The 21,030-nt window shown below is 41.4% G+C and overlaps 1 protein-coding gene across 3 annotated transcripts in view; it reads left to right on the top strand.

The window, feature by feature from the left end:
- Positions 1-21,030, top strand: part of epha7 (eph receptor A7) — a 118,162-nt gene that overhangs the window by 75,631 nt on the left and 21,501 nt on the right. For 2 of the 3 annotated variants that reach the window (XM_034699880.1, XM_034699881.1), the window contains exons 6-10: positions 8,143-8,267; positions 12,361-12,529; positions 14,806-14,950; positions 17,269-17,324; positions 20,489-20,614. In XM_034699880.1, coding sequence (XP_034555771.1) covers positions 8,143-8,267; positions 12,361-12,529; positions 14,806-14,950; positions 17,269-17,324; positions 20,489-20,614 — 621 coding nt within the window. The remainder of the gene's footprint in view (positions 1-8,142; positions 8,268-12,360; positions 12,530-14,805; positions 14,951-17,268; positions 17,325-20,488; positions 20,615-21,030) is intronic. The other variant, XM_034699882.1, reaches the window with a different exon arrangement.

Consider the following 21,030-nt stretch of genomic DNA (forward strand, 5'->3'; position numbering starts at 1 on the left):
GCATTTTTATTTTATTTTGTTTTCATTTTATTCCCTGAATGTGCTCTGATCCTGGACTGCATGGATTCACGGTGTCTTTGAAGCCCATGCAGGCAGGCCACATGATTATATGTATGACACAATAGTAGAATAAAAACTTCAAACTGTGAAAAATGACGCACAAAGCAGTCTTTCTGGTGCAAAAACTCTTTCTTGTAAAGTACTCAGCGTTTTAGCATCACTGGCAGAGAGAACTCCAGAAACATCCATTACTCCAAAAATGCCAACATTTCACAACAGCCCTCTCTGCTCTGTTATGGCAGTCACAACATCAAGCAGGAGTAATCTAGATTATGTCATATCTCGTTAGTATCAACCCAAACAGGGACCAAACCGTCGCCTGGCTTTTGTTTCACACACTGCTGGAGATGATGTGTTAAATCTAAGCTCCAGTCTAACAGGCAGACTCTGATGAACTGTAAGTACTCAGCTCTGCAGCGCTGAAAAGGGAACTAAATATGTGAGAAGCATCAGTCTTTGTTATTGTGTGAAATACTTGATATGAAGGAGAGGGAAGCCAGCTGGCAGCCTGGAGTCCTAAGTATGTTAACATGGATTTTCAAAAGAATCTCAACAGCCACAAGATGATGAATTAACTTTTATCGGCCCTGTGAATGAATCAAGTTTAAACTGACGAGGAGTGAAAACTATGAGAGAAGCAGCGTGCTTATTTCTGTTTGAAGAAGTGAAGGCGTTCCTGTCATCATGACATCACACTGGGTGATTTAAATATGGCACGATGTGACCCAGACTGGCACAATCCCTCTGCAGATGACTGTGTGATGTATAATCCTGTTTAAATTGATCTAAAGATGAGAACCTCGATAGCTTTTTCATAACTTACTTCTTTTGAATCTGTGATCTGTGAGTCAATGAAGCCAAATTTGATGAAAAATGACATTTTTAATCTATAAAAAAATTAAAAAGTCACATTTTTTGAGTTTCCCTGTCTTCATAAACATTTAGCTCAGGTTGTTCTGATATTGGAGTATGAATCATTTGAAAATACCTCAAGAGCTGAGCAATAACCGCTCTGTGGAGGTTTCTGGACTGGGGCCAGTGGTTTCAATTCAAGGAGAAAAAACGTCCACAACATCCAAACGTTGCCGATGTTTAATTATATTTCATTTCCTGTTTGAAGTGTAAAGAAGATGTGCTTTATGTTTGTTTCCAAGCCCAAATCGGGCCCCCGAGGATCCTTCTTTTTTGATTATATTCTCAAGGAGTTATTATAATCTGCCGTTCAAATTAAAAACCTGTTACAACCTTTAAAACACTCTTAAATGGCAACAATCCTCAACAACGATGGTACCCTAGGCGTGAAGAACCCGAGCACATCTTGGAAAACAGCGACAAATTAATATATGAGTTTATAGCATTGGTACGGGCCATGAGGCGAGCATGGAGGCAGAGAAAGACGCTTATGTAATGAACTACCTCCGCTCTGCCTCTCCGCCTCGCAGTGGAAATGAGCCGGCTGAGTGAAAGAAGAGGATATTAAAACACAGCGTCTAATGTATTCATAAGCTATTCAAATTCAGAGCACGGCGGCGACTTGCTTCTGGATCAGTTAGCTTTACAGGAGAAGGTGTTCAGGGTCACTAACACATTTTCTAATATTGCAAAATGAATGCACAAATGGCTTCCCGAACAGTCTCTTTAAGAGCGGCGGGACAATTAGACAATTTTCTGCCGTGCTGAGCCCACAGGTCTGTTAGAGGCTGAGAGAGGCCGACCGCTTCTGGTCTGCATGATATCAGGTTGGTCATTAATGTCTGTCACACGAAGCTCCTGAAAGAGAGGAGGAGGCGGGGGTTGGAGGAGCAGATCCTTCTTCGAATTAACGTTGATTTTCATTCCCATCCCAGAGAAATCAAGAATGACACTTCCTGAAAATCCACCTGCTGGAATGATCACCTCGCAGCCCAATGAACACCGTGTCTGTTAATACTGCACACTGATCCTATGATCTCTATGGAAACACAGGGCCCCCCAGCTCTATGACACCTTAGTGGGGGTAGATGGAGTGGAGGATGGGGGGCGGGGCCTGGGCGGACCAGGCTGAGTCATTGCTGCTGCAGCCGTGTGCCAAAGGGGGCAAACGGGGTAGATCTGATGCCTGAGTTTACCTCACTCTCTGGGGGAGGAGAGGCTGTGTGGGAAAACAGGTCATCACGCTGAGAAATATCTGACACTGCTTCACAGGAATGTGTTTCTAACAGCATGAATCTCTGAGCATGCATAGAATATTTTGTAGCTCCCTCATATTTAGTCGATGTAAGGGCAAAATACACATGCACACAACATTTGAGCCTTTTGTTTTTTAGGTAAACAGGTCATTGTGGGAGAAAGACAAGATCAGGCTCAAGTTTTTGGAGTAGTTTGCGAACCTGGTCTTACCAAGGAGCATTAGATTTACAGGGTAGGATTCATTTTGTTCAGGACTTTAGGTCCCCACTTGAACACTCCATCAGATTTTTTTATTTTACTATAAAGTTACAGGAACTGACCAATAACTGAAATACCTCAGGTAATCATGTTACAGAGTTGGCTGAGCCCGCTTCCCTGAAGTTGTTGTAACCATAGACTGTAAATAAAAATGGACAGCGTTGCTCCGCCTCTTCCCGTTGTACGGTTCTGAAGCAAAAAAATCCTGCTCCAGGGCGCAGCCATTGTGCATTGTGCCAGAGTCTGCAGACCCCATTGTGGCTGCACAGTGTTTATTTTTTAAAGTTTGACTGCAGCCCCATTCAAATGAATGGGGGAGACAGAGTTTTTGACCTATACTGCAGACAGCCACCAGGGGGCAGACACTTTGCTTCCAGCTGAGCGAGATGCACCCCTGGTTGCAACCTGAGAGTTATCTGTACCTTGAATCAAGTGATATGTGATTGTGTCAATGTTGCAACAAAAGGACAAATGGATATTGAACTGTCGCATCCTACCATATTGTATGGTATCGTAGTGTTTCGTGTTGTATTGTATTGTTTCGTGTCCTATCATTTCATTTCCTTTCATATTGTATCGTATCATGTCGTGACATGACATGCCATTTCGTCTCGTATCATGTTGTATTTCATAATGTATTGTATCGTAACATATTGTTTCGTGTCGTATCATGTTGTGTCGTTTCGTATTGTATCGTAACGTATTGTGTCTTGGCGTGTCGTGTCATATCCTCTTGCATTGTGTTGTGTTTCGTAATGTATTGTATTGTAACATATTATGTTGTTTAATTTCGTATCATAACGTATTTTATCCTGTCTTGACGCGTCGTGTCATTTCGTATTGTTCCATGTCGTGTTGCGTTTTGTATCGTATCGTATAGTACCGTGACGTGTCATTTTCTTTCATATCGTTTCATATCGTATCATATCATACTGTAACATAAAAGAAAGAGCTTGTTCCCTCAAATTTCCCTCCCGACAACTTGCTGCAGTGTACTGTATGTGTACTTCAGCACCTTCCATGTATTGGATTAAAACATGTTTTGATATTTCACAGATTTTAGAGAAGTTACAAAGCCAGAGTTAGAGGCAGAAAAGCTGCTAAAAAAGTGCACCAATGGACATCTGAAACACCTCTACAGTCTGTTTTTAGTTCTCTCAACTAAAATCTCTCAGGACTTGGTGTACCTGATGATGTTGTTTATTTTTCTGTTCCTGTTTTAGCAGATGCTTTTTAATAACACCTGTGAAGATCCTGCGGTCTAAAGCACCGAGCTCTGAATTTGCACTTTGTCTTAGAAGATCTATTTATTGAGTTTGTGTCGCCATGTGTTCACCAAATGTGATTACAAAACAAGAGATATTGTTTTGAGTTCAGATGAGTTAACATTTTGCTCAGAGGGTTGTTCTCAGTCCTTCAGTCAGCCAGTACTCCTCTTCTGATGGATATGTTGGCAGAGCGATGGTTAAAGCACAGAGCTGGTATCATCAGCAGCATCAGGGTGAATCAGTGTGTTTGTTTTTATGCGTCTTTCTTACAAACAGCTTTTAGGTGTTTTTTTTTCTTATTGATTCCAGTTTTCAAAACAGAAGCAGGAGAAACAGTAAATATCTCACAAACGTATCATGGAGACAACAAAACAGCTTCACTGATTTTACCTGAAAGGACTGTGTCTTTGGTAAAGTTTGTTATGTAACTTTAGTCAGCTCAAACTTTCTAATGTCAGCTTTTTGGTTCCCATGGTTCCTCTTACTGTCAAGTACTGACACCAAAACAATGCTGAAAAAGCTGGACATAAATAAAAACTGAAGAAAGATTAAAACCGAGCTCTTTTGGCCAATTTGGAACTCTATACTGTCAATTTACAGTCAAATCTAAGAGTTTGTTACGGGGTTAGATATATATCCAAAATGAGGGTTTCTCTTTGCGCATGCAAGGTAAAAAAGAAAGACATCCGCAGGGGCTGACAGCACATGTCAGATTAAAGCAGTAAACACAGACATAAGCATCATTTAGTGCCCATAAACCCAGGGCAGATTTAGACTGCAGAAGAGAAAGGTCCATATTTCAAGGACGTCGTCTGGATTGGGGCCGAGAAAGCAGCCAAATTGGATGAAGTTAAGCTGCACTAACTGTTTGTTGTGACTCTAGAGGGAAAACTCAATCGTCCCTTTGACCGGCCGACTGCGCTGAGAAAGGAAACATTGTTCCTGTGTTTTGGGTGGATTATGAGGGGACATGTCACAACAGTGGGTTTTTGACAAGGTCTTGGGTGTCCGCTGTCGTGAGCATTACTGTCAGGAATGCCGATGAGGCCTAATGAGGTTTTAATCCAGTCGGAGTCATTAGTGGCAGGTCATCTTAAAACAATCTGGGGTCATGCTGCATTAAAGGCTACAGAGGTCCGCTCCCACCGGGTCACTGAGCATGACACAGACACTTCAGCACCTTAGCAGCTTCTGCAAGGCCGGGGAACAGGGGTCTGCCTCTGGTTGGTTGGTTTTCGGTGGCAAAAACATGGAGGACATCTCTGCATGATTTCTGGAACGCACAGTGCAGCAAAAAGCGAATGGTATAGATCCATACAAGCCTCTGCTCCATGATCTGTAAAGTACTCAGAATAAGACCATCAAGTAAATTTGTATCATTGTGCTGCCGTTGAAGAATCCACGTCTTGTTTGGCATAAATTCCTCATTCACTGACTCTGCTGTCACTTGAAAAGCACCTCTCTGATCCGTGAAAGGCCCAGGAAACAGAAATCAAAGCACGGCTTCTGACAAGTGGCTTTTACTCTGAGAGAGAGAGAGAGATCATGATGTCCCCAGGATGCCTTTTCAAACTTACTAAGACGTGTTAATTAATAAGTTTTGCCCCCAGAGCAACATGATTCATCAAGATTTCACGGTGTGTTTACAAAAAAGATTTCTGAGGCTGTTTAGAGTGCAGATTTGCAGTAAGCGTATATTTTGAAAGCATCATCTCCTCAGGGAATCAAAGAGATTGCCCTTTTGTTGTCTCACCAGGGTTTTAAGAAAGTGCGGTAAATATGACAGTGATTATAATCAAGATGATTATGAAAGTGATGTAAAGGTAATGGAAGTTGATAAAGAAAAAGAGGGCACAGCTGCAGAAGAAGGAGCATTAACATCACACTGCAAATCTGCAACCTCTCACATTATTCTGTCTTATAAACAAACTTTGTTGTTTGATTTATTCCAAGGACTTAAGCTCTTTGCGCTTAAGTTATTAAAAACCTTTCAAAAAGATGGTTAGCATTATTAACAGGTTAAATAAGACTACTTTAACTGGACAATCAACATTTTTCTCATTACTTTTAAGGAAGTGAGGCATTCAAGCTGCTCTGAAACAGATTGTAACCTCAGTGTGCTCCCAAATAAGTAAGCACAGTCTCTTAAGTGCATCATTTTGCATCATTCACCTTCTCTCATGAGCTGAATCTCCATCAAAATCTAAGCCACAAACATCCAACAAAGTTACAGCATATTACCTAACATGGGGAATCTTTTAGCTTCCAAGGAGCCAGCTGGTCTTATTTTCAGGAGATGGTTTGAGTCCATCAGGTGGGCCGACACGAGGATCTAAATAAATGATAATGTTGCTTTGTACCAGGGTAATGTTTCTGCTCGCTCACACATCCTCCATATGAGCTGGAAACATCAATGTTGGCAGCTGTTGATGCTGCTTCAACAATGAACACAAGACAGTTCTGCATAACAGCTGTCTTGTATTTGCATATAACTGTAATTGCAGATGTAGTTGCAGCAATTGGAGGGGTAGTTTGAGTAGCAGTACAAGTCATAGCAGCATGAGCAGCAGGAAAGTCCATGTCTGTATTGCTTGTTAAATTTTGAAGTGCAGCACAGGAACAATAGCAGTACTCAGTGATGGTAGCAGTCCCAGTTGTGATGCAGTAGTTTTCCACGTGAAGTGTCCGGATGTTTTTGTGTCGAATCAGTTTGTTAGGATGTGAAAGGTTCCTTTAGAGCCTTCATGTGTGCATTAACACTGAGGTCTAAAGACAAACTGGGATCAAGAGATTCACTCTGATAAGATTTGAAAAAGCTGTGCTCTCGTTTCTTCCTCTGTAGTTTGTCTCTTTTTAGTATTGTACCATGTTGTTGGACATGCATCATTATGAGTGTGAATGTGCATTAACAGTGAACACAGACGAGTTTCACATCATGCTACTGTCAACTTATTGGTTCTTACCACTGATTTTAGTTTAGAGATTTTGAAAAAGTGTAGGCTAAAATAAATGATGAGTGTTCTTGACCAATCATGGAAGCTCAGCGCTGTTAGAGACTTTTAGGATGAAATAGAGTCACAAGAAAGTGCTTTTTAGATCGACAAGTCGGCTCCTTAATTATAAGTTGGTTAAATTCATTATTGATATTTCTGTTATTGTAGGGCCAAAACTGCGGTCAAATATTGTGTCTAAGCTGTAGCGCAGACACCAGCCACTGCCAAGGGCTCTACTACCTGGAGTTAAACAAGTACAGATGACAGATTTTGTCTTTTAGTGTAATGTGGTTTGTCAGTATGTTGATCTAGTAAATGGAGATAAAGTTGTATGTCAGCTGTGTTTGGTTAAACTGACATATAACAACTCCACCAGGAGCACTGAGTAACCAGTACAGGTATATGGATGTTAACCTGCAGGGAGGACTGAGGGCTGGTGGTGCTAGCTCTGCTAGTGTTAGAAACACTCTGCAAACAAATGTGATTTTGTGTACCTGCAGACTGTGATCCTTTGCTTAGCTCTGTTACAAAAATTGTGCTTGATTTGGAAAGTTTTCTCAGAAGTTTTCTTTCCTTTGGACTAGTCTAAAGTCTGGACTTTAATTTATGTTGGAACGACAGGGTAATGAGTCGCTTTGAAACATCCATATTTAAGAGCTTGTTTGAAACTTCTCAAGTTCCTCCAAAGGTTCCTAGTCTGTAAGGAAAATGTCCGCCAGCAGAAACAGAGCTACAGTACCTGTTTTTTGTTTTTGAAGCAGCAGTAATGGTTGTTGCATCAGTAGTAAAAGTAATGATTAAACAAAAAGACTGAGCTTTGTGCTGAGACATTACTTTACAGGATAAAGCTCCATCGACTCGAGGTTTTTAAGTTCAGTAACATCATTCACCTTTGGCTACTGACAACGAAAAATATCACTGTGTGTGTGCGCACTGTTTAGCAAATCTAACTGCACTTAATCCAGGCAGCCAGACACTTAGGATGAGTCATGCAAAGAGCCAGAGATAATTTGTGTGCATAAGACTGATGTCAGGAGGTTGCAGGTACAGCCTCTCTCTCTTTAAGAGGCTTTTTCAATACTCCTGTCATCAGGGGGAGGAAGTGGCTGCTCGTTCTGCTGGAAATGTTGGAATTAATTGAACTGAATTGTCATTCATAATCTACATATGGCAGTTTTTTTCCACAAGCTGCGGTAACGCTATCTTCCACTGTTTGCGCTGTAATTGAAATTTCGATCATGAGCCGTAAACATTTAGAAACACCCTTGTGAATATCCGTCAGCTCGACAGGGCCGCTCAGGAGGAGTCATTGCAGCTGATTAGTGGCTGGCTGTATGCATGTGCGTGCGTTGAGGGTTTGCCCTCCTCTTATTGACGTCTTCTTGTCTAAACAGCTCCGTCCCAGGTCAGCGAGGTCATCAAGGAGAAAGTGCAGCAGCGCAGCATCCAGCTCTCCTGGCAGGAGCCGCACCAACCCAACGGAGTCATCAAAGAATACGAAATCAAATACTACGAAAAAGTGAGTTTGAAACACTGACTGTGTCCTTATTTATGTCTTTAACCTTTACCCTCCACACAGCTAAAGACTCCGAAAAGCTTCACTATATTTTGTTTCAATAATTTACTTAAAAATGTAATTAAATGTTCTCTATGAAAGCCACAGCAAATTAGAGTAAAAAGAACAGATGATCCATTTTCTAAGTCTGATGTTGTTTTTTAATTTTCCTGTGGGTTGATAAGTGATTGGTAGGTAATAATCTTGAGTTTTATAATAATAAAAAAAATCTTTAAGATGGGTACACTGCAAAGAAATAACATTTTACTGAGTGTATTTGTCTAACTTATGCTTAAATAATTTCATAACAGGTGATATTAGCAACATTGACCTGACATGTCCAGCAATAAATCTTATTTCAAGATTTTACAATTAAAATGAATGACTTAATTGATTCTTGTGAGTAAGAATAGCTGCCAATGCAGCAAAAAAAATTACAAATCTTGATGAGTTTCTTGATATAAGTGTTACATCTTGTTGCAAGAAATATATCCAGACTTCTTTTTTTTACAAATAATAACACAGAAAACATTTTGTACGATTTGAGTTTTTTGCAGTGTAAGAAATAGTTTAAAAAAAAATTCTTTTAATTTTTGTCTTTTTTTCTTAAATATGCTGAGAAAATATCAAATACCCAGAAAGGTCACCTTGGGAAACTTTTTTAATTCCAAATGCCGAAGATGCATTCCATTTTTCACATGTTTAAACAGATTTAAAAATAATTTAATAAAACATTTTTTAATTCACCTCCCAAAATTTCTCCCTGCACTTGTTTCACTTGTCTTTGAGTCCTAAACACAGGAGAGAGAGAACAGTTTATATTAGATTCTGGATCAGATCACTTGTTTTTTCTCTTTTGCCACTCAGAGCTTCCGTATGTTGGTTTGCATGGGATAGACAAAATCCAAATACCGCAAAACAGTGAGTGTGAAGGAGACTTGGTTGTGTCCTTGTCTCCTTCTGAAACCCCTCCCCCTTCATCTCTCACGTCACTTTCACTTTTGCCGACTCTTCATTTTGTATTCTTTCTGCACGCTGCTGTGAGTGGAATTCACAAGATTCTGCAAGTACCTTCTTTGTCTCATAATTGCAATAATGAATGAGATGCTCATAAGATTTTAATCAGGCTGTAGTCCTTCACAGCCGCCCCCACGCACGTGTTAGCACACACACACACAATCCCAGCCTGCTGCACTGCCAGAATTAGCAATCTGTTACTGTTATCTCCTCTCCCCTTCCACATAAATTTCTCTGCTGCTTCCCTGTGTTTCAAGTCTGAACACATCAGCTTTTTACAGCCAGGTTTAATGGAGCGGATTTAACCCAGCAAATCAAAGAGCTCTGATGCCAGTCCTGCTGGCCACAGCCTCGCACAAACACTGACGAATCAGCCTCCTATGTCACGTACTGTGGCTGTGCTCTGCCCAGCTGTAAAACTGGAAAATTGGAAACAACAACTACACTCCTAACAGACCCTGGCATTCCATTTGGGCCTTTGCCGAGCAAAACATTTACAGATCAACAACAAAGTACACAATACGTGCACAGGCCTGTGCATTTAAATGGATTCCTCTCTTGATCTGTAAGATATTTTTCTCTGGGTCTATGTTGTCGATGTTGCAGGTCATCTCACGGTTAGATAGTCTTTTCACTTAGCACACAAGATTTTCTCTTTATCAACTTCTGCTTTAGACTTTAAAACTCACAAATAAAGATATGTGGTAAAAAATAACTCCAAACTATTGACTGGTTGGGATCGTTCATAGTTTTTAATAATTTTAACTCACACAAAAGCCCTTCAAGGGACTGGTGTTGCAAATAAGCATCAGTTATGAACACTATAAGCCTTCATTGGATGGCTGTTTTCAGTTTGTGTGTGTATTCTGTATCTGTCCCCAATAGATATACCATGAATAAATAAATACATAAATAAAAGTCTACTGGTGCAACAGAGCCCAAATCATTTATTTAGGATTTAGGGGAAGGTTTGAGTTCACCATCAGATTTCAAGTGGCCACTCCTCTGGATCCACACCTGCTCCCAAGCCAAAATCACCAAAGCCCATATTGCAGCACTATGAATACAGAGGTGCCTTTGATGCAACACTATGCATGTTAAGATGCAAACACAAGCACACTCACACAGCTACATTTGCACAGTTTCATCCAGATGTTTCACCCCAACTTCAGCACAAAGGCGTATGATTGGTCGACCATTACTGCTGGTGAATTAAAGATAACAAACGATGTACCTGCTACGACAGAAGGGGCCTCTTTTTCCAGCTGGCAAAGACGTTCACTATCTTCTTGAGTGACAGTTTTAAAGTCACATCGCCTTATTTAATGCATAAACTACATCTCCATATGGTGTTAGTGACTCCATCAGGAGTTGTGACCTGAGTTTATAATAATGCAGCGGAGGGAGGAGACCGGTGTTGCATTGTGGGAGCTGTGAGTTAATGTCACAGATCTTTTGTCTGTTCGTCACAGTAAAAGTGGACTCGAGCTGGCAGTGTGGTTCTTATATTTCACTGATAATCCAAAGAACGGTAGAGGAACACCAGGCTTCATGTTCAACACAATTTTATGTCTTGAATTCACAGCGGGAAGCAATGACCGTCTTAGTTGTTTTGTACCTTCTCAGTAAGCAGAGTTTTAGTCACACTGGCTCTGCTTTGAGTCTGCATTACAGTTTGATGCTTTGTTTTGGAAATTTAGGCTTTGTGTTAATTTGAATTTGCAGAAAAGTAATATTTGAATCTGAAACACGTTAAAAGAATACTGTCAAAAATTATCTGCAACAAAATCCTTTCAGGCAAATGAAACTTTTCAAAGTTCATCTACTAAAAAGAAAGACTTAAATGTCCTCACAGAGACAGAAATACCAACATAGTAAAAACACATCAGGCAAACAAAGATGAATATGAAAATCATTCGTATCAGCTTTTCTAAGTTTCCTCTCCAACCAGACTGGAGTTTCAAATGGATGTCAGTAATAACTGTGCTGCTCGTCCCCACGATGCAGCGCCCTCTATCATGTGTCACCATGTTGTGACCTCTTGACTGTGGTTTACTGAAAGGGCTTACTTCTGATGTAAAAGCTTATAAAGTTGTATTGTTTTCAGTGATTTACGTTTCAATTTTTTTGTCATTTCTTGAGTTTGATCTTTAATTGATAGATTATGAAACAGCATTACTTTTGTACAAGACAGAACAATCCCGGTAGACCGGCAACTCCAGTGTTCTGCAGAGTAAAATGTCTGTTTCTGTCTGGTTCCTTTGGACAGGGGATGTGTCAGCTGTTTCAGGTTTCAATGATTTCTGACAACAAAAAGGTCCATCTCTGTTGATGTTTTCTGAACAATCTGAAATTCAGACTAACAATCTGAGGTCAAAACAAGCACCTTTATTGCAGCCATTATGGCCTGCCACATGGTGGTGGAGAGCAGAAATTAAAAAGTTTTCTATTTCTGAATTTTCGACACCCCATACAGTATGTCCCAGTTTGCCTCAGACAGGAAAATACTGAAATTGCCCTTTAAAGTTTACTGGGAAACTAATTTTGTCCTTTAAAAAAATCAAAATTAAGTTATAAATGGAATATTCCTGTGAGAAAGACCTTGCAGCAGCAGAGCAGTGAATCTGGAGGGTTTGTTCACTGATGAAATTACAGCGGTGGAAATGTAATTTAAATTGCATTTAACAAGACGATAGAGTTTAAACAACAAATAAGAGTTTATTCTTATGATAGCAGAGATTTATTAAGAAATACAAGCTGTAAGTCCTTTAGCATCCTGTTGAATTTTGACCTTGTTCTCTCTCCAGTGTCAGGACTCATGATAACATTGACATGTCTACTAAACTAAACTAAATCTGCACTCTGTGTATTTAAAAGGATGAGTCCTTGTTAGATTACATTCATTCTGTTTTCAAAGAGCAGGTAATTACATCCTCTGAAGGATCTCTGCACAGACATTGAGATAACTTCATTGGAGGGTTGGATCCGGCCTGAGTGTTGAGGTTGTTTTTGAATTAAAGATGATTTGTTCCTCGTGCAGGATCAGAAGGACCGGATCTACTCCACAGTGAGATCCAAGTCCACATCAGCCACAGTGAGCAACCTGAAGCCCAGCACGTCCTACGTGTTCCAGATCAGGGCCTTCACAGAGGCCGGGTACGGCACCTACGGCCCCAGACTGGAGATAACCACCAAGGAGGAGGCCACAGGTACGATCCACATGTTCAGACCACACCTTTTCAATCACTGCTGCTTTTGTTCTGCTGAATCTGTTTACCACTTCTCTGTGTTTGCACCTGGCTGATGATCCTTTGAATACGAAGCTCACAGAGAGCTTTGTATGTCTCCACACGCAGAGCTGCCAAGCAGCTCACAGAGCGAGAGTTTGACCACAGCGGCATATCTGCACATCGTTTTAAACACCGGCTTTCAGCTGCAGATTTATGCACAACCTGTTAATGTTTCCAGCTCCTGTTGTAATAGCCCAGGGAAATTATTTGCTTTCAAGCAAAGCAAACAGAAATTGCTTTGACTTTTATGCTGACAACACGTCATGGGAAAAGTGAATAAGCACAAGGACAAGCTACTGTAGCGCCATGAGGATGAGCTCATTTAAATCTAATCACTTGCATTAGCTTTGCCTTGAGTGCTGCTGTGTGGTGAGTTTAGGAGAGGGGTGCCTCTGAGACAGATCACAATGTCTTATACTTGCTCTGTTTGCATGGAGCAATATTAACAGGAGCAATAGCCTGATCAGAATCAAAATGTTTCACCTAAACTTTTAGAAATGTCTGGTGGAGAGGGCTGGTTTAAGATGTTTGTTATTCAGGTCAATGTGTAAACACTTGATCTGATGGATTCTTCCTGACTGGAGTGAAGTTATTCATTCTCTGAATGTCCGGCTCACATGACCTGAAATGACAAGTTTCTGCTATTGATATTATCAAATTGGAGTAAAGCAAAAGTGGTCTGTAGACGGCCCAACTGTTAGAGATTTGAGTAGATAAGATAAGATATTCTTTATTGATACCTCATTGGGGGAAATTATTTTGTTCCAGCAGCTTACAACACGAGACATGGGAATACAACAATGTACTTACATAGTTAGAAATATAACAACAATAATAATAGTAATGATAAAGGTAAAATAAAGTAAAATAAAATAAGGTTAAATAAAACCGGGGCACTGCTGGCCTCGCGGCCTAAGCGCCCCACATAGAGAGGATATAGTCCTCGTCGTAGAGGTCGCTGGTTCGCTTCCCGGCCACGATCATGTGCTGCATGTCTTCCCCCTCTCTCTACTACACATATTTCCTGTCTCTTTTCAGCTGTCTTGTCAGAAAGGCAAAAATGCCCCAAAAACAAACCAAAAAATAATTAAAAAAAAAAACATTTGACTTAGAAAAAAAAGCTTAGAGTAAATCTCTGATCTCTTTTGCCTGGTTTAAAAAAGAGAGGAACTTTGGAAGCAAAAACTCTCTTTGCCTTTTCCTCCGTCAGAAACTCGAGACAGGAAACAATGCAGCTTCAGAAAATGGGTCACCATCTCAGTTCACTTTTGTACATTTGATGTTTTCTCCTCTGGACTCTAAGGGCCACTGTCTTTATTTTTAAATTCCCCAAAAACCACACTCCCTCTCATTTCCCTTCAGTTTTGTGCCCAAACACCCAACCCGCCCCCCTCAAACACGCCCACCCCCTCACCTCACCTTACATGCAGCATTCCTGCATTAAAGGACACATTAATTACTCATACCACATGCAGAGTGTATCCTGGAACAAGGTTACAAGTTTGCAGTCCAGTCAAATTGTCCTTGACCGTAACAGTGAACCACGAGTCTCCTCTGCAACGGCCTCGAGGGGGAAGCCTGCAAATGTTTAATATGACAGTAAAGTTCTCGCAGCTCCTCGCGGAATAATTGGACAACTGCTCGGTTATGAAGATATCAAGTGTTGCCACGTTTTTCAGCCTCCCCTCCCTCCTTAGACAGACCGCAAAGAAAAAAAAACCTCTTCCATTTATACAGCGCAGATCCACTTGATTTAAAATGCATGAATTTCCCCCCTCATACACCGCTTACGTTGACTTTATACGATTCCTGGAGAAGTCATTCTTCAGAGCAATCGGCAGTTTGTCAACGCAAACAGTTTGAGCTCTGAGAGAGCTCTGAGTGGGAAACAATCCAACCTGAATGTGTCTTTGTTTGAGATGAAGGGCATCGCCGTCGCCGTCTGGGACTATTAAGCCCACTTTCTGAAACAGTAGAGCCGTGTGTATAAGGACGGCTCAAAAATAGAAGCGGCCCTCCTTGGCTCCCTCAGAGGGGAGGAGAGGAGGGGGGTTATCAATCTCCACGCCTCTCATTGGGCTCAATTATGTCCTGCAGATTGTTCTCTTTGAAGTGCTGAAGTTCACTCTGAGCGTCTCTGTCTCTCTGCCTGTTTGTCTGTGTGTCCTTGTGTGTGTGTGTGTCCGTCTCATCAGCTGCCATCGTGTCCAGCGAGCAGAACCCGGTCATCATCATCGCGGTGGTGGCCGTGGCGGGGACCATCATCCTGGTGTTCATGGTGTTCGGCTTCATCATCGGGAGAAGGTACGCTCTCGCGGGCCCCATTGACTCTCCGCTCCTGTGAGTCTGCGCTTGTCAATTAGCCTTTCTGTCACTCACAGGCCCTCCACGTCTGTCTGTGGAGCCGTCACACGCACACACACGTGCACCCATCATCTCGTGGCATGCTGTGCTAATGCGTTGTGATGCATCATTATTCTTTTTTCTTTTTTTTGCTCCAGCCCCAACAAAATTTTTAAGCTATTTTTTGCAGAGCCATTATGAGACAAGCACCCCAGAGCGAGACAGCTCTGGCTCTGCATTCCTGTGTGTGTGAGCGTGTGTGAGATCCTGAGGGCAGGATGAAGTATGGCGCACAAAGCACCCTGCACATTGTCATTATCACCGCTCCCTCACATACTTCATCTGTGTTTTCATCTGCACGAATGGCATTTCACCAGAGCTCGTGTTTAATGGTGGATTCATCAGTTTTCTCCCTCCCACAAAATGCCCCTCTTCTTCTCTCAGTCGTGTTTTAAAGGGGAATTTCTGGAATTTTAAACCCAGGGCCTCTCATACATAGTTTGGGGTCTAAATGACGTATAGGTCCAAAATATGTTGGAGCTGCTCCAGAGGATGATTCAGCGACTAAACCGACTGAGATGGCTGAAAATAAACTCCAGTGAGATACTCCCAATCAAAGTCTGTCCTCTAAAAGTTCTTGTTTTACCACTGACAGGCTCAGGTTGTTATTCTAAGTGTCTGACAGCATTACAGAAAGGATCCCTGCAGAGAGAGACACCTCTCTGGAAGGTGAGAAAGAATCAGTCTTATGCCCCTCTTTTCAAAACTATCAAACTCCATTTTTTTTTAGCAGAGAGATCCGGAGTTGCTGAACTTTTTTGCTAGTTTGTTTGTCTACTGTTAAATGACTACCATGTGAGACAAACAATAATGCAAAAACCCAATCAAGGAAGGGGCAGAACCCCAACTCCTGTGTGTAGCATAGAAATGAAGACTGCCCTTGACAGTGGAGCTTGTGGCTTTTCTTACTCCTTAAAAGAAGTTTACCACTTTAAGGATAATTTATAACACATATAACACATTATTCTGATTGGTTAAGACCCTGTTACGTTAATTGACTCTGAACAGCAAGAGCAACGCCAAGAACAATCAGATCACACATGTCATATCATTAAGTTTATGATTTCACCTCTGCCTGTTGACACTGTGGCAAAAAATGTGAAACATTTGCAAACAATATGGAGGATATTTTTAATATTTCTCTCAATTTATGTGGAGAGCAAAAAAACTTTAGATTGGTAGCTAACTGACTAGTCCTGAGCAGGGAAAAGAAGAAAGACAAAGAGAAAGAATAAGGGAAGGAGGAGCTGAGTGAAAGAGACGTCTAACAAATTAAAGAAAACAGACTCAAAGCAAACACAAACCATAACACGTGTGAGCTTTAAATGCTTTACAGAGCTGACTAAGGGAGAAGAAAACAGCAACAGAAAAGTTACAGAAGAAGACTTCATATAGGTGCTGTTGTTATTAACAGAAAAACAAAAACGTAAAGACTTTAACGAGAACGGAAATGTTCGGTTTGATGGTAATTCAGCCCGAAAGGAGGTTGATAAGAACACCTTTGACATGGAAGTGCTACCAGCCAACAAACCTGATGGACTAGAAGAGGACAAGAGTGGACAGAACTTTCTGTTGGGGTCTTGTCTCACCTTGTCAGGAGTCTGTTTTGCATAACCAACCGCTCATTATACATTATAATACATCAATCTGACCCTGACAATGACAAAAACTTCTTTGCTTGCACGTAACTTCCCTGGAGGATCTCATAGAGCAATTTTTCATTTAGACCCTGAAATATGTCAAATGTAGGACCCAGGTTAAGAAAATCTGGAAATATAACCTCAAAGTCCACTTACTCTGAGCCCCTAAAGAGTTCATAACAGATGCAGAGACACTGCCACTGCTCTGTCAGTGGAAAGTATTCACCTGAGAATACAGCATGACTAGTGCAGGCGTGTGTAGCTTCATCTACAGTAAGTGCATGTCCATCACTCGTGGCTTATTTCTCTGTCCAGCATCATCTCTTATCACTCTGTCCTCAAAGACCAAGTTTGTCCTGCTGATCAGCCGCTGGAGGAACCTTCAACACGTTAATATTACAAGCTAATATTATAAGACGTGTTGAACAGTGCATGTATTATCTGATTGGTTACATGATTTGCTGATATGTTCACAGCTCCTGCTGCTCAGCTGGGTTCACAGGAGATTTGTCACGCGCTGCATTAGCTGCCGCATTAGAATTCTTGTTATTTAGGGACTTTATTTCCTGCACACAATCAGTTGATTCTGCCACTCTCCTCCTCTCCCCCGTGCAGGCACTGCGGGTACAGCAAAGCCGATCAGGAGGGAGACGAGGAGCTCTACTTTCAGTGTAAGTGTCTAAATTCACACATGGTGTATTTGCACACACACACACACACACACACACACACACACACACACACACACACACACACACACACACACACACACACACACACACACACACACACACACACACACACACACACACACACACACACACACAGATAGAGACAACTCAATCACCACATACCAAACAGGAAGGGGGGCCTTAAACCCATTAGCACCCACAGGCATGACTGTTTGATCCCAGCTCATTTGATTCCAGTCAGAGCTGGGAACAATCAGGCTAACATCTGCTGCTGATAGGCTAACTCTGATGATGAAGTGAGGAAGCTGCAGATGCATGAATGTGACAGCTGTCAGATAGAGAGCAGAGGTTGACCCCTGAGGAAGGAGTGTTTTCCAAAAACCTGCATCTGAGAGCGACAGAGTGTACACACAGTTTGTTCCGCTGCATCTTTCAGTGAGAGTTTTTTCTTTCTTACACCGCCCCCTAATGATGCCCCTGGAGATCCAGCAGCAGACAGCTTCCCCAAGTGGAGTCGTAATGATCTGCGCTGTAGGCAAACTGCTGATTTGGAAACAAAGGGTCAGGGGTGCCAGAGAGTGCAGGGCTAAAGCAGAGGCAGTGCAGCGAGCACAGGTTGGCTACCGCTAAGTATCTGTCAGATCCACCTCAGCAGCTCACACCTGCTGAAGAAGAAAACACAAACAAGGCGGCTGTCGGAGCGAGTGGAAGGATCTGCTCAGCAATATCAAATGACGAAAAAGGCTTCCAGGGCGACAGAAGCCAGATAGCACCAGAATTCAACATGTAGAGCCAATTTGTCTGCCATGTAGCGCCCAGGAAGTGGTGATAAGACATCTCCTATCAGATCTGCTGACATCTCGGATGGACGAAGCAATTATGGGAGCAAGTGGAGGGAAATGTGTGCTGCCGGCGTCCCCTCACTGGAGCACAATGCATGTGTTGTATTTACACTGTCGGATTGGCCACGGGGCTGTTTCCTCCATGTGGGGAATAAGTGTCTCTCCAGCTGGATGAGCTCGCACTTCTGCACTGTTGTTGTGTTTATTCAGTGCATTATTGGCAAACTATCTCATTAAATTTGAAAGTTGACAGGTTATATTGTTATCAGTGGGATTTAAAATGCATATAATTGCCCCCATGAGTGGTGAGCTCCCTTAATAGAGCATAATATTCTAATTTGCTGTTAATTTGGAGCTCTGTGCGAAACAGTCACCCCCTACCCCATCGCTGGCCTTCCTTTAACCTTGTTTGTTTTCTTTATTTTACACAAACTGCTTCCTCTCGCACTTCATTGATATTCATGAACTTTTTCTCATATCACTGTTTTATGAAATCACAGGGAGCTTATTTTATAAGAAGATGACAAATGTTTTATCAGAGGCATCAGGCACACAAAAAGAACTCCACAGTCCCCACACAAAGTCTGGTTTCTGTTTTCTTCATGGAGTCATGAAATGTTGTGATTCACAAGTATTGTGAGGTTAACTTTTATGAACCGGTATCATTTTAGCTAGCTAAAACAGATTGTTCAAAGACTATGTGAGACTATTGGGGGCCAGCTGTAGAAGCAATAAACTGAGATATCAAGAAGAAAGTCGTACATTTCTGTCATAACTCTAACTCAAACATTATTGTAAAGAGCAGCCAGTCTGCACTAGAATAAGAAATGTGGAGCATCTGGTGAGGTTATACTTTGGTATATGATTCATATATATCTGAACACTCAGTCTTTTAGCTCATCAGCACAACAATGTCATAGGAATCTGAGACTGTGCAGGATACATTAGTCCGTCAGCAGGGAGAGCATGCTAACAGGCAGCCTGTGAACGCTTCTGCAGCCGCTGTTCGTCCTCAGCTGTTCAGTTTAACTTCTCGTGATGATCCACATTCCTCCTTTCAGAGCGGGTGGTTAGCTGCTCTCCTGATATCACCCTGTATGTTATTTTAACAATAGATTAACCAATGCCTGAGATTATAACTTCTGTCCAAAAAAATTGCAGCTTAATTCTCGTATATGAAGGACCTTTTTTTCTCTCTCATCAGTTCCTGACTTTGTTTGTTTGGGATTATGTTTTTTTGACGTAAATGTATCAGGGTTAATGTCATTAATAGAATATTTTAATCTTGTAAATGTAGTTTTTTTCTTAAAAATAATTACAACTGTAATCTGATAGTCTAAGAAGTCTATTCTCGTACATTTATGACTGCTCTTGAAAGATTCAGACTTTTTATCTTATGTACGTATGACTTTAATGTCATTAATTAACTTGTTTACGCAAGTTTTCAACGTATGTTCTCATTTATTTATGACTTAATTCTACTAAATTCAGACTTTTTATTATACATTTATGACTGAAATGTTGTTTATTTATGACTTTATTATAATACTACTAAAGCTTCAAATCTCTGATCCTCCAGTGGAAATATGGACGTAGTTATTTGCACATAAAATAAATGTTTGTTCTGGATAACAGACAAAAACTCAATGATTATGTGCAACAAAGAGGGTGCATATTTATTTATAATGTGTTCTGCATGTGAAAAAAAAGTTGAAAAATTAAGCTTTACTCGAATCCATTCAGTCACTGACGGAACTGAAAGTTCACATCAGGTCAAAAAAAAATCTGCTTCTGGGATTAATTAAATCCAGACCCCAGAAATTGAATTATTCTGCTAATGTAATCTTGAACATGACTTCCTCAGAGGTCAGGAGTTAGATCAGACAGAGAGGAAGGAAGCACAAAACTCACAAACAGAGATTTGATATTCAGGGTTGTAGAGTTGAGGTGATATTTCAACATTAAGGATTTAGAATTCAACTTTCTGCTGACATTTAAACCGTAAGTATTATAAAGAGTCTGTGTGTATGAACCGGCATGGTCAAGTCATTCTCCGGTGAGGCAATGTGAGCTGCAGGGAGGTGAAAGGTAACCGACAGCAGCATAAAAGCATTATGTGCACAGGTTACTCAAATCTTTGTGATGAATTTTCCCGGTGAAAAAGCCTCTCAGACACCGGCTGCTGACTGCTCAGTTATTCCCTCTGAATCGCTGCTCTTTGTAATCGTTTGCCTGTCAAGCGGCCGTGGCTGCGCAGTGTGCATATTTAATCGTAACAGTAATCCTCTTACCTTTCTACAGTTAAATTTCCAGGCACCAAAACCTACATCGACCCTGAAACCTACGAGGACCCAAGCAGGGCCGTCCATCAATTTGCCAAGGAGCTGGATGCCTCTTGCATTAAAATCGAGCGGGTTATCGGAGCAGGTGAGCCCATCCTGTGTCTCTTTAGTGACTCCAGGTATCATATATCACACTGACAGGCAAATATTTACACCTTGTGTAGGGACACAGCTCCATGCGCTGTTTATTGATGGTGCAATTGTGAAGAGGGGAAAAAGTTCATTGCAATTAATGTGTGGGCTCCGTCTGAAGAGGCAGCCGCTGAGATTCCTGCAGCTGAAAAATTGCTGCCACATGGGTTTTACACAGGCGGTCAATGACAGTATCCATGCCTCTCCAGCGTGTCTTATTATAGGTCTCAGTTACACTCCCCTGAGTATAACAAGATGTCGCACTCCAATTTGTATTCCACACTGCACAGCTGCTTTGTCTCAAAATACACTAATAAATTTGTCATTGTGAAGTGGCTGGAGTTTTTTTTCTTCCCCAACCGCCCCTCA

This window comes from Notolabrus celidotus, chromosome 13, assembly GCF_009762535.1.
Source record: "Notolabrus celidotus isolate fNotCel1 chromosome 13, fNotCel1.pri, whole genome shotgun sequence".
NCBI classification, from domain to species: domain Eukaryota; kingdom Metazoa; phylum Chordata; class Actinopteri; order Labriformes; family Labridae; genus Notolabrus; species Notolabrus celidotus.